The sequence below is a fragment of the Meriones unguiculatus genome, chromosome 11, assembly GCF_030254825.1.
Source record: "Meriones unguiculatus strain TT.TT164.6M chromosome 11, Bangor_MerUng_6.1, whole genome shotgun sequence".
Taxonomy (NCBI): Eukaryota; Metazoa; Chordata; class Mammalia; order Rodentia; family Muridae; genus Meriones; species Meriones unguiculatus.
In genome coordinates, this window is record NC_083359.1 from 77,264,089 (window position 1) to 77,277,561 (window position 13,473).

Genomic DNA, 13,473 nt, shown 5'->3' on the forward strand with positions numbered 1-13,473 from the left:
TGCTGTTGGTGTTCTGTTAAGGAAGTCGTCTCCTTTGCCAATAAGTTCAAGGCTCTTCCTCACCTTTTCTTCTAACAGATTTAGTATATCTGGTTTTATATTGAGGTCTTTGATCCACTTGGACTTTAGTTTTGTGCAGGGTGATAAGTATGGATCTATTTGCATTTTTCTACATGTAGACATCCAGTTAGACCAGCACTTGAAGATGCTGTCTTTTTTCCATTGTATGGTTTTGGCTTCTTTGTAAAAAAATTAAGTATCTGTAGGTGTGTGGGTTTATTTCTGGATCTTCTATCTGATTCCATTGATCCACCATTTTGTTTCTATGCTAGTACCATGCAGTACCATGCATTACTATTGCTCTGTAGTACCACCTGTTTGTCATCCATGAAAAAACATGTAACAAATATGCCAAAAGACAGTTAACTAGCATGTAGATGAATGGCATTTGGAGAACATGTTTAAACCCCTACCAAGCCAGGAAACATTTCATTCTCAAAAACAACAAAAAATGTTCCTTCACTCTTCTTCCTGTTATTGGTAGTTCTGGACATTAATTTTTTTCCCCCACAGCATCAAAAATCACCTGACTCAGATTGTAAGTGGAAAAACAGGATTTAAGTAGGGGTAGGTTTTTTTTAAGTTCCATTTATATGTGAATTGTTCATATAAACCCAGGGATGTAAAACACTAATATAAGAATGTTTCAGGAATTCAACTTTATAACAATTATAAATAAATGTGAAAATAGTCTGGACAATGCTAGATTTTTTTTTTTTTTAACTTTTCTAATTTTGGGGGGTTGAGGTGGGTAGAATAGCCTTGGCAATTTGGCTTAAATTGACTGGCAGGCTTACTAATCTGCTAATTGCTAATTCTCCCTTTTGCAGCTTGAGATACCATCTCATAGAATTCTAATGGTCTGTTCTCCTTTATTTTTTCCTGCCTACTTTAGTTTAGAGTGGCATCCTTTCTGCTGGGAACCACATCTCTATTTTTGGCTTCTGTTACAAAAGCTGATCAAATCCATGGCTAGTCTTTTTGAGTTTAGTCATACCACTGGTGTTCTCTCCAAAGTATGTTTGCTTTCTCCCTCTTCCTCTTTCTTCTGCTGCACCTCCCCTCTGACTGGCAGGGCTGGAGACATGAATCAGTGATTAAGAACAAGTTTGGTTCTCAGGACCACATAATGGTTCACAACCATCTACATTTCCAGTTCTAGGGAATCCAATGCCCATTTCAGGCCTCTGCCAGCACCAAGCACACATGTGGTACACAGACATACATGCAGGTGAAATACTCAAGCACACAAATTTTTAAAAATAAATAAAATAGAAACTGACTGAGAATTTTCTAAAGCTTCAAGGTTTGGTTCCTTTGCTCTTAATAATTCCTTCAAGTTACTGTAAGCAGTAAAGAAAAACAACACTTTGGTAAAAAACTCTTGAAGTTTTATGTGCAAGTAAGCCCATCGCTTTTAACTACAACTTATTTGCTCTTGTGTTCCAAGGATATCTACCTATTCCTCCAGTCATATGTGAACAAGGAAAGTTACCTTTCTCATCAGGAAGAGACGGAATACTATCACTTCGTAAAGAATCATCTGCAGCCGTCTGAAGTTGTTCACCAATTGAACTCTCCATCTTTTCACCATGAAATTTCTTCTCATTTTCCTTACAAGATGGAACTGAAGGGCTTTCTTGACGACTGCTACCACTACTACTTCTGTTTATATAGATATTATGGAAACATACAAAAAAGAAATGAAGGATCTTAACTTCAAAGTAAACTTATATGACCAAAAGATAGTGTTTGAATATGGAAAGATCAAGAGAGTATGTTTTACTTGGAAATATAACAGACTCACTCTACTATTTCATTTCACAGTCAAATTTCTGAGTTAAAGGAAGGCTTTTGCTTACTACTTCCATTTTCTTTCCTTACACTGTGATTTATTACTAATTGTTTTACTGACACTGTTCTCTGTAAGAACTAAACTTATAATTTAAATTCATAAATGATTTTTTTTTCTCTGTGAAAACACCAGGGAGTACTGGTTTTTTTTTGTTGTTGTTGCTTTGTTTTGTTCTGTTTTAAACACAAGGTCTTGTGTAGCCCATGCTGGCCTTAAACTTGGTTTATATCCAAGGGTAACCTTGAATTCCTGGTCCTCCTGACTACACCCCAAGTGTTGGAACTATAAGCATGAGCCTCCATAGTTGGTTTTATGTGGTGCTAAGGATTGAGCCCTTGGGCATATTAGGCAAATCCTACCAGTGTGATACAGCCCCTGTATCTTCTTTAAAAGCTCTAATTGCTTTAAGTAAAATAAAACAAATAAGTAAGGCAACAAAATATCAACATTTAGGGACTCTGAATAAAAGATTGTTAAGGGCTTGGTATTATTCCTTTTACTTTTCTGAAAGCCTAAAATTATGACAAAATTAAATATCAAAAAGCTCTCTCCTTATATTCCATTATTATATTCTTAATTACTTTTCTTTCTACCTTCAGAGGTAAGTTTTCTATATTTATTTCACTTGCTTTTAATTTTTGTCTTTCCTTAAAATCCTGCCATTATTTATGGTGAATTTGGGAAATAAAACCGCATATGACTCCCACATGAAGAACTACAATCAAAAGGGAGTAACTACTGTTCAAAAGGACATGAGAAAATTTTATACTTCTGGTGGTAAAGTACTTAGGCTTTGGAAGATCTTGGCAATTCTTAAAAAAGTTTCAGTCTTTCAAAAACAAAACAAAATCAAACAAAAACATTTATCCCATGGTCCAGTAATTCCTAAATATATACTCATAAAATACGACAAAACATACATCCACACAAAAAACTTGAACATTAATATTCACAGCAAAATTATTCATGTTATCCCCCAAAGCAGAAACCACCTAAATGGCTATAAGCTGACAGATAGTGTAATATATGCATGTACTAGAATGCGATTGGACAGTATAAATATAGTAACATACACTATAACAGAGATAAGCCCTAAAAACATGTGACATAAAATAGTCACAAGAAACCTAAATGGCCTTGGAAAGCATTCAAAGATGTGGATAGCTGAATTGGGTGCAAACTTTAGAAAAATCACCCTGGTTATCACATGACTGAAAAAGAATCCTACTAACAATCCACTGTAGTAACCCAACAACCTAAATGAAGTATCAAGTGATTGTAGCACTCAGTTAAGGTTAAAAAGAAGACACAGTTTCAGACATAATAAGTAAATCAATACCTTTTGTGCTTATCACATATTACTTTTCAAGTTTTTAGTTTTTTTTAATTGATTTTTAATTTTATAATAAATTATAAAATACTTGATAATGTGGTTATTCTTCCACTAGAAATGCTAGAAAGAAGTCTGTAAAATCTACTCACAGGATTGATTCATAACTGAGAAATACAGACATTAATATTGCACCATAGTGAGACCAAACTCTCAAAGGAGAAGGAAAAAGAAGAGAAGAGGAAAGAAAGAGAGACAAAGATGAGAAAGAAAAAAAAGGGAGGTAAGGGGTAGAAGATGAAAAAAAAAAAGGGATGTCAGTATGGAAATATGCAATAAACCCAAGCTTTAGAACCAAATAAATCAAATCAAGGCTCAGATCCTTAATGTGTCACTACCTATGTGTGTATACAAGCATGTATCTAAGTGTATATACAAGTGTTTTGTAAGTGTGTAGACATGCTGGCAAGAAGAACACAGAATGTGATGCGGGTGCTGAGATCAAAATTCCAGTCATCAAGACTGTGCAGCAAGTACTCTTAGCCACTAAGCCATCTCTCTAGTCCCTTAGTTGAACTCTTAATGTCTCCAGGTCTCTCAGTTCGCTCTCTAATTTAATCATTTATCTCACTTGAAAGATTGCTGTGAATGTTACGTGTAGCAGGAACAACCTATACAATGTTTAGATTACTACACTCTCAAGAAATAGTAGCTGCATTGTCACATAAACAAATATTTTGCACATTAGCTGATTAAAAGGGAAGGTTGGCACTTTGAAGGCCAAACATCACTCAATTTAGAGAAACAAAATTAAGGAAAAAAAAAAGTAATATTTAAAGCATTTATCAGAGTTCACCAAATTGTACTCATGAAAACTTCCTTCACCTTCGATCATGATTCTTATATCTTGACAGCTCAGAATAACTATCATACGAAGGGGAATACTTCGGACGCTTTGAGTCCACAGTGCCTTCTTTACTCTGGGAGAGTGAAACAGACTGACTTATCCTGAAAACAAAACAAAACATGATTAACATTGTCTCCAGTAGGATAAAGACTTCAAATACTGCTTAACACAAATAGGAGATAAAACCTCGAATGAATAAAAATTACAAGTATTAGACAGTATTTTACAATTCAAACACAGAAAGGACACAGAGCATAAAGAACACCTCTATTTACTCCTAGTGCCAATAAATCAAAAAAGTCAATGAAATACAGACAGTTGGACAGTTAAAACATGATTTAAGGAAAAAAAAATAACCCACAAAGCAAGCTGGTGGTGGTAGCACCCAGCTTTAATCCCGAAACTCACTTGGCAGAGGCAGGGGGATCTCTGAGTTAAAGGCCTGATCTACAAAGTGAGTTCCCTGGTTTTGTTTTGTTTTTGTTGTTTTTTTCTAAAGAAGCCAAAACAGCTACAAAAAAACTCAACAATCCACAAAGTTGGGAGTAAGGGATCCTGCTAAAAATCTCAGCACAAAATGGTTGTGGATATAAATGTTTTTGTTCTTTTTTTTTTTTTTTTTTTCCGTCTCAGGTGTGGGATGTGGGACTGATTCAGATGGTCCACAGAAGGTCCATATTTGCCTCATTTGGGCTCTGAGAGGAGCTCTTTGCCAGATGCAGGGAGTTTAAATCTGAGGACTCTGGAGAGAAAATAAATGCCAGAACCCAGAGTGTGAAAGCTCCAAGAGAGAACAAGGCTGGCTGCTCCTGCTTCCCCCTTGCTGCTCCTGGTTTCTGTTGTGAGACAGAAGATGGAGATCTCCCGAACTGAGGATTAGACTGGGTCCAAGGAACCTGATGACCCTAACCAGCGGGAATCAGCTAAGAGAGAACTGCGGCCCCTCTCCCATTAACTCTTTCTCTCTTCTACCTGGTACTGGGATGTTGGAAGGGATTGGGGTGGAATACAGAGAAAGATATAGAAATGTAAATTTAAGTTTTTAAAAAGTATGCCAACACAAAATCAAAAGGACTGCCACAAGTTCAAGGCAGCATGGTACACTGCACAGAAAATTTCAGGCCAGACTTACTTCCAGTGTGAGACTCTGAAAATAAAAACAAAAACAAAAAAAACACACAACTCCCCCCAAGAAAAACCACACACACACACACATACAATGACTGAGCATGGTGACATACACCTATATTTAATCCCAGCACTTGGGAGGAAGGGTTATGCAGGTCTCTGAGTTTGAGGCCAGCCCACTCTAGATAATGAGCTCCAGGGCTACAAAGCAAGACCCTGTCTTAAAAACTTTCTAAATGACTTTTCATTGTTTCTAGAGTAAAGTCCAAAATTCTAACATCTGTGAGGTGTTACCCTGACCATCCCACACCATCTTCCGCTTTGCTCTCCTCTTCCAGTCACAGTGGCCTTTTCTGTTTTGATCTCCCCTTAAATATGCTGTGCCCCTTTTTCCTTCATGCTTTTAATTTGCCTGCCAGATCCTTTATATCACTTATTCCTCATCTACTATATCCCATTACAACCCTTTAACATCTTCTCTGACCTTCTGGCCTCCCTATTTAAATTCCAGTATTACATACCTCTGAAACACGTTTTCTTTTATTAACACTTAAGTGTATAAAGTATTCATTCACTTAACTGAATAGCTGACAAATGTTTCTCTTCTCACTGGATTGTATGCCCATAATTTTATTCTCTATACTCTAAGTGGAGTATAGAGTATTTAGAGTATTCTCTATACTCTAATATTTAGCATATTCTCTATACTCCAAATAGGACGTAAAAGGTGCCTCATTTTATATTTCTGAATGGCCGAATGCTTACCTGTCTGTCTCAGCTTTGGTCCTTAGTTGCTTCATAAAGTCTGGAAGCTGCTGCCGCTGGTGGTCATGCAGTGTGGCTAAGGGAACTCCAGAAGCATTGATGGCATCGGAGATGTGTGTTCGAGTTAGCTCTGCCATCTAAATGTGAAGACACAAAACAGCAAAAGTAGACTTTAAAATGTAGTATCAGAGGAGACCTGAAAAGGAGCACAAGGCCCTGGAAAGATCACTGATTGGGGACAGCAAAATAGCTCCTCAGCCAAAGGCTGTAAAGCTTTAAGGACCCTGAATTGCATCTCCAGAACCAACATGGTGGCAGGAGAAGCACCTCCTTCAAATTGTCCCATGACCCTGACACTCAAACTCAAATACGCACACAAACAAACAAATAAGACAATTTTAATGGGGTCTTTACTGAAAGTCACTGTCAAAGTATGTGTCTTTTAAATGTTAGAGACCCATTACTGGTCAGATCTAAGATATCCAGAACGACTGAGAAGAAAAAGCAAAGGGTTCCAGTGGCTCTCACCTCACAGATCTGCCGAGCTGCATCTGTGGTGAGACGTGCAGTCTCTGTTTGCTGAGCTGCTATTTTACAAGTTGCTTCCTGGAGGACCTCAGTCACTTCTTTTTGTGATTTAACCACGTGCTGCAATGATTCTGCATGGACCTATAAATAAAATGGGTGAAACGCTTAGGGGTTTCTATAGGTCTTCTATGTAACTTAGTTTTAACTTATAAAGTTGTTTCATGGACCAAATACCTGGTGAAAAAATACACTCGACTATAACCTGGGTTTCACAGCTGATGGGTCTGTGGATGATTAACTACTATGCACCTTGGTTACCACTTCTCTAACCTGAGAGTGAGTCTTGACTAGTTCAAAGGGTTGTACGTAACTCAAATATCAGAAAATTATCATATATAAAGTTCTAAACGTTATTTACAACCTTTCTCTTTTATTCTTTTATCCTTAAGGGGTTCTACAGTGAAATTTCTAAATGTAAAGTTTCAGATTTAAAGAACCAATATCTGCCACAAAATATATTACCTGAGCTGTTTTGTTCCGGGTTTCTTCTAACTGTCTCTGGCACTCCAGAGCCTCTTGCTCAGCTTTTAGCTTCAACAAGGCCAAATCTCTTTCATGACGTTGCTGTTGTGCCTTTAGATTAAAGTGATCAAATATTAATTCTTGAGCATTAAACTATTTTGATAGAGTGCCTACAGTAAACACCTTCCTTTGCTCCCTATCTTCCCTCCTTTTTTTCTTTCTTCAAAGAGGTCCTTTATGGACCAAGCTGGCTTTGAACTAATATGCAGCCTGCCTCAGTTTCCAGTATAGCCAGGATTGCAAAAGTGAGCCATGACACTAGACGCATGTTGTTTCTAATGTAAATGATTTATAACAAACAATTAGAGTCTAAAGGAAAGGTAGTAAACTAAAGTCATCAGACACGTTACCATTTATAAGCCAGATTTAGTGGCCACCTACCATGTATCACTATAGAAATACAAAATTTTTCCAAGACATGTAAGATTAAGTAAGAATGAATACCAAAAGCTGGCTAGAAAGCAAAAAAAAAAAAAAAAAAAAAAAAAACTAGAGCATCTAGCTCTTTGTAGAATTTTTAAAGTTATATTTGTAGAAATAAAGATAATGTCTCATTTCTCATCATTTTGACTTTGCCTCTGAAAGAGCAATTTCATTAAAAATGTTGCCTCCCTAAAGGCCTAAAGGTCTCTTTTTTACTAGGATCCTTTCCTTCTGACCTTATCACTCTATGCAATGTTAGCTCCATGTATATATATATATATGTATATATATACATATATATTCTATCTATTCTGAAGCAATACCAAAAAGCATGGCTCTCTATAGGTGGTTAGCCTGTACATGAAGCTATATAATGCCATGAACAGTTTTGGGATTTCCAAAATTATAATGTAGCCTGGAAATAGTACAGAAAAAAAATCTGTGACTATGTGGGCATGCACATGTGTGTACAGAACTGTTTCATATCGTAAAAGTAGTCAAGATTCCTGTCCACCTTGATGGAGTTGCAATAGTGTTATCCAGTCACTGTGACAGCACAAAGTCCCTAGCTTTTTTCAAATATGAAGCATAAAAAGGGACTCATGTCTACTTTGTTAAAGCATGCCTGACTCAATGCTTATTCCAAATCCAAGGTCAATGTGGTCTTTCTACTGCAATGAGGCCAGTTATTCAATGTTAAACCATCTTAGAAAACAGTATGAGAGTTGTTCACAAAGTTTCAGATGTTTTTACTTGAGCCAAGCAACAATCTTGGTATTTATACAACAAAACTGAACATGTATCAACAGGGAAACTGATGAGCAGTTAGGATGTACTTACTGATCACCGGTTTATTACTAGGCAAAAATACAATGTCATAGAAAAATCTTGGATTTATGTTGACTAAAATAAATTAAATAGAATAGTTAGAAATAAACTAGAATATATATTATGTTCTGGAAGAGACAAAAATAAACTATAGCATAAAAAAACAGAATGATTACTGCCTCGAGGAATTAGCTGAAGATGGGAATGGGTCAGCTTTCTGGGATGATGGACGTTCTCTATTGATTAGATGGTTGTTATGGATGAATATACATTGATCAAAACTACATACCTAAAATTTGCATTTTTTTTATTGACTGTAATACCTAAATAAAATACAATAAAAACGATGCCCTAGAGCTTCCACAAAGGAAAACACTGGTTAACCTCTGGACCTTACTTGCTGAGTTACAGTCGACATCCAGAAATGTTTTGTTTGCTTGCTGGTTCAAATAAAGCATCAAAAATCAAACAAAGCAGGGGCAGTAATATCATACAACAGGTAAAAGAGCTTGCTGCCCAGCCGAACAACCTGCAGTCTCCCCAAGACCAACATGCTAGAAATGATTTCCCAAAGTTGTCTTCTGATCTCAGACTATACACATGCAATAAATTAATGAATTTAAAATTAATAATAATAATAAAACAAGAGAACAACAGCAACAAAACCCACCACCACTATCACCAACAACAAAACAAACAAGCAAAAAAACAGACAAACCTAGTCAATTCCATCAGGAAAAGAAAAACAGATGACTGTCATCAATTTTCATTAATTCGATCATTAATTTTCAGCCATCACGATAGAGTATAAAACATGAAAAATGAAGTATGGAAGAAATAATAACTGTGCTAATGTTCTGCTGCCAAATATCCTATTTTTAATTTTCTTGGTGGGGCTAATTTTTTTTGGTTTTCCATTTTGGTCTTTGAGGAAGAGTCTTGTTGATCTTACCCTTTGGATCATCCTGACTCAGCTTGACAAATGCTACATTGCAGGCATGCACTATCAAACCAGGCTTCAGGGTTCTTTTTAATCTGTGTGATAACTTTTCTTCTTCTGTTATTTATAGATACTGTACAGACTATTTTTTATTCTACTTGGAAGTTTTGTTTTGTTTTAAGACAGGGTCTCTCTGTATGTAGTCTTAGCTGTCCTGGAACTTACTATATGGACCAGACTGGCCTTGAACTCACAGAGATACTCTTGCCTTTGCCTCCTGAGTCCTGGGATTAAAAGAGGTGCACTGAAGTGCCTGGCTTGAAAGTTTATTTTCTTAAAACAAGCAAACAAACAAAACTCATTTTGAGTACTTCTAAACACAAAAGGAGAAAGCCACAGTGGAAAAATCAAGAAAATTCAACTCATACCTTTATGATCTGAGCCAGAGATACGCTCTCCTGCTGAGCAAGTGAAATGCCCCTAACTCTTTCCACATCTGACAGCTGACGCACTGACTCCTCAATGGCACTCAGGTAACTGAGTTCTGCAGCCATGCGATGCTGAAGGCCAGCAGGAGAAAAACGCTTAGAACCTGGGGGATAGAAGCACTGTTAAACAGTCTCATAAAAGACCCCTGTGCCCAGATATATTTGGTCCTTGTGGAGCTCCTGTCCTCTACAGGTCATACTAACTCCTCCTTCTTTCATATGATTCCCTGCACTCTACTGAAGGGTTGGTTATGAGTCTCAGCATCTGCTTTGATACACTGCTAGGTAGAGTCTTTCAGAGGCCCTCTGTGTTAGGCTCCTGTCTTCTTACTTGTTTCCTCCGACTTTCAATGTCCATCCCATTTGTCTTTCTAAGTGAGGATTGATCATCTTACCCCAGGTCCTCTTTCTTGGTTATCTTCTTCAGGTGTACAGATTTTAGATGTTTATCCTATCTATGGATATAACCTAGAACCCCTGTCAGATGTAGCCCATGGTAGCTCAGTATCCAAGTGGGTTTCCTAGTAAGGGGAAGAGGCACTGTTTCTGACATGAACTCAATGGCTGGCTGTTTGACCTTTCCTCCCCCTGAGGGAGGAGCAGCCCTGCTAGGCCACAGAGGAGGACATTGCAGCCAGTCTTGAAGATACCTGATAAGCTAGGGTCAGATGGAAGGGGAGGAGGACCTCCCCTATCAGTGGACTTGGAAAGAGGCAAGGAGGAGATGAGGGAGGAAGGGTGGGATTAGAAGGGAATGAGGGAGAGGGCTATGGCTGGGATACAAATTAAATAACCTGTGATTAATATAAAAAAAATAAAAATTATTTAAAAATTAAAAAAATTTATGCTTATTAAAAAAAAAAGAAGCATTGTTAAATCAAAAGGTTCCCATAAAATGACAATGCTAGTTCTTCTTTATGAGCATGTACAAAATCTACCTTTCCTGTGTACTAAAGACAGTAACTTATTAATATATTTATGGGCATGTATGCATGCAAACATATATATTACATGCCTACAAGCAGATGGAATATATTACTGGGATGAGTTTTAATTAATGCTGGCAACAGGGAAAAAATGAATACTGTTCAATTTCTTATGTTTTTCAATATTTAATTTTCTATACAGTTTTTGTTTAATACTTCAAAGAGTAATCCCATAAGCTTGAACATTTCCCTATTGCTTAGTTGGAAAAAAGGAATTTTCAGGGGAAAAAAGTAAATAGTATCTTAATTTTTTTAATTTGCTGTTGTCCCTGGTACCGTCTTCCCTTCTGAAGTGTGCTTTCATGTGACCCAGGCTGACCTAACTCATTAGGGGCCTAGGATGACTTGAACTTCTGCTTCTCAACAGAGGTGTGCACGCCCACATCTCATTTCCATGGTGTCAGGTTAACCCAGAGCGTAATGCAGGCCAGGCCAGCATCCACCAGACAAGCTGTACCCCCACCCTTTACTTTTAAACTTTTACCTGCATGAATCTACTTACCTAGTGCTGAAGCCATCTCTGCTTTATTCACATCAGGGAAAGCCGCAGTGGGCTTCAGTCCAGTTGCAGTTGAAGGTACTATGGCTGAGGACTTAGAAATGTCTAAAGAAGTCCCAGGAAGGTCAAACTGTAACAACTTCTGTGAACTTGGAGATAAGGGAGAAGTTGGAGTCTTCTGAGATCTTCCCTTGTCTGATGAGCCACTAGAAATTGTTTGCATAAAGACATTAGAGACACTATTCGAAGAAGCAGCCCAACAGTAAGACTAACAAACATTTTTCTTTACCAATATGAATTAGCTTTACCAATACTGGTCATTCATTCACCCAGCGTAGTCACTGCTCTGAATGGAAGCGTATGAACAGGTCTCTAGTTGCTAGATACAGTGTTGAACAAGCTGCATAAAACCCCACCCTAAATGGTAAAGTAGGTTATTGATTAAATTAGCACTGAACATGTCCTGTATGAAGCAAGATCTAAGATAGCCATTATATACCAATGAAAATATAACTGGTTAGTAAGACCGGGAGAGGACAGGAGCACCACAAGGACCAAATATATCAGGACACAGGGGCCTTTCATGAGACTGTCTCTCCAACCAAGGACCATGTATGGATATAACCTAGAACCCCTGCTTGGATATAGCTCAGTATCCAAATGGGTTCTCTAATAAGGGGAACAGGGATTATTTCTGACAAGAACGTAATGGTGAGGTCTTCGACCCTCGCCCCCCGCCCCCCCCCCCCCAGGGAGGAACAGCCTTGCTAGGCTACAGAAGAGGACAATGTAGCCAGTCCTGAAGATACCTGATAAGCTAGGGTCAGATGGAAGGGGAGGAGGACCTCCCCTATCAGAGGACTTGGAGAGGGGCAAGGAAGAGATGAGAGAGGGAGGGTGGGATTGGGAGGAAATGAGGGAGGGGGCTACAGCTAAGATACCAAGTAAATAACCTGTGATTAATATAAAAAATAAATTTAAAAAAAGAAAATATAACTATGTAAAAACATTAAAACATGTCTCAAATGAACTATCATTTTGTGTTTAAAGTTTTTTTAATGCCATGATTCTTTCATCATTTCCTCTCTTAACCCAAAGGCTACAGCAAAGTTAGCTTCATATTATCACCCCAAATACTTTATATAGTTTACTTCTACATACCTATTTTTTTTTCATTATTTTTTTAATTTATTACAATTTATTCACTTTGTATCCCAGCTGTAGCCCCCTCCCTCATCCCCTCCCAATCCTGCCCTTCCTCCCTTTTCTCCTCCCATGCCCCTCCCCAAGTCCACTGATAGGGGAGGTCCTCCTCCCCTTCCATCTGACCCTAGCCTATCAGGTCTTACCAGGAGTTCTAGGTTATATCCATGAATGGTCCTGGGTTGGACTATCAGTCCCAGAAAAGACTCCTGTGCCCAGATTTTTTGGTTCTGTTGCTCTCCTTGTGGAGCTCCAGTCCCCTCCAGGTCTTTCTATCTCCCCCTTCTTTCACAAGATTCCCTGCACTCTGCCCAAAGTTTTGGCTATGAGTCTCAGCATCTGATTTAATAACCCTGCTGGGTAGAGTCTTTCAGAGGCCCTCTGTGATTGGCTCCTGTCTTGTTCCTTGTTTTCACCCTCTTCCGGGGTTTATCCCATTTGCCTTTCTGAATGAGGATTACTTATTTTACCCAGGGTCCTCCTTGATTAGCTTCTTTAGGTGTACAGATTTTAGTACATACCTAATTTTTGATATTTATAACATTGAGCTTTTTCTAACTAACATCACATAACTGACTGTAACAACTCTTAAAGCATTTAATTCAATATAAAACACATGCCATTCATGTTTCCTTGCACTGAATATTTGTTTGTTGAATAAATTAAGAGACACTCTATAAAAGTATTACCATAATTAACACTTGGGGAGACAGAGCCCTAAATGTCCTGAAACTTGTTTTGTAAGCCAGGCTGGCCTCACACTCAGAGATCCACCTGCCTCTGTCTCAGAATGCTGGGATCAAAGGCATGCATTACCATGCCTGGCCCAATTAACATATTTTTAACATACTAAAATAAGTTTGCTTTTAGCTTCTGAAAAACTGATGGTTCAAAGGCAAAAAATATGCCTGGATTGAGTATTTGAATAAAAGTAGTTTTGGGAAAGCATTT

The 13,473-nt window shown here is 37.9% G+C and overlaps 1 protein-coding gene across 7 annotated transcripts in view; it reads right to left on the minus strand.

Moving 5' to 3' along the window:
• The window catches only part of Cep350 (centrosomal protein 350), a 137,446-nt gene that overhangs the window by 63,151 nt on the left and 60,822 nt on the right, over positions 1 to 13,473 (minus strand). For all 7 annotated transcript variants that reach the window (XM_021660491.2, XM_060364485.1, XM_060364484.1 and 4 more), the window contains exons 16-22: positions 11,323 to 11,525; positions 9,775 to 9,938; positions 7,096 to 7,206; positions 6,574 to 6,714; positions 6,046 to 6,182; positions 4,131 to 4,253; positions 1,556 to 1,725 (exon numbers count right to left, since the gene is read on the minus strand). In XM_021660491.2, coding sequence (XP_021516166.1) covers positions 1,556 to 1,725; positions 4,131 to 4,253; positions 6,046 to 6,182; positions 6,574 to 6,714; positions 7,096 to 7,206; positions 9,775 to 9,938; positions 11,323 to 11,525 — 1,049 coding nt within the window. The remainder of the gene's footprint in view (positions 1 to 1,555; positions 1,726 to 4,130; positions 4,254 to 6,045; positions 6,183 to 6,573; positions 6,715 to 7,095; positions 7,207 to 9,774; positions 9,939 to 11,322; positions 11,526 to 13,473) is intronic.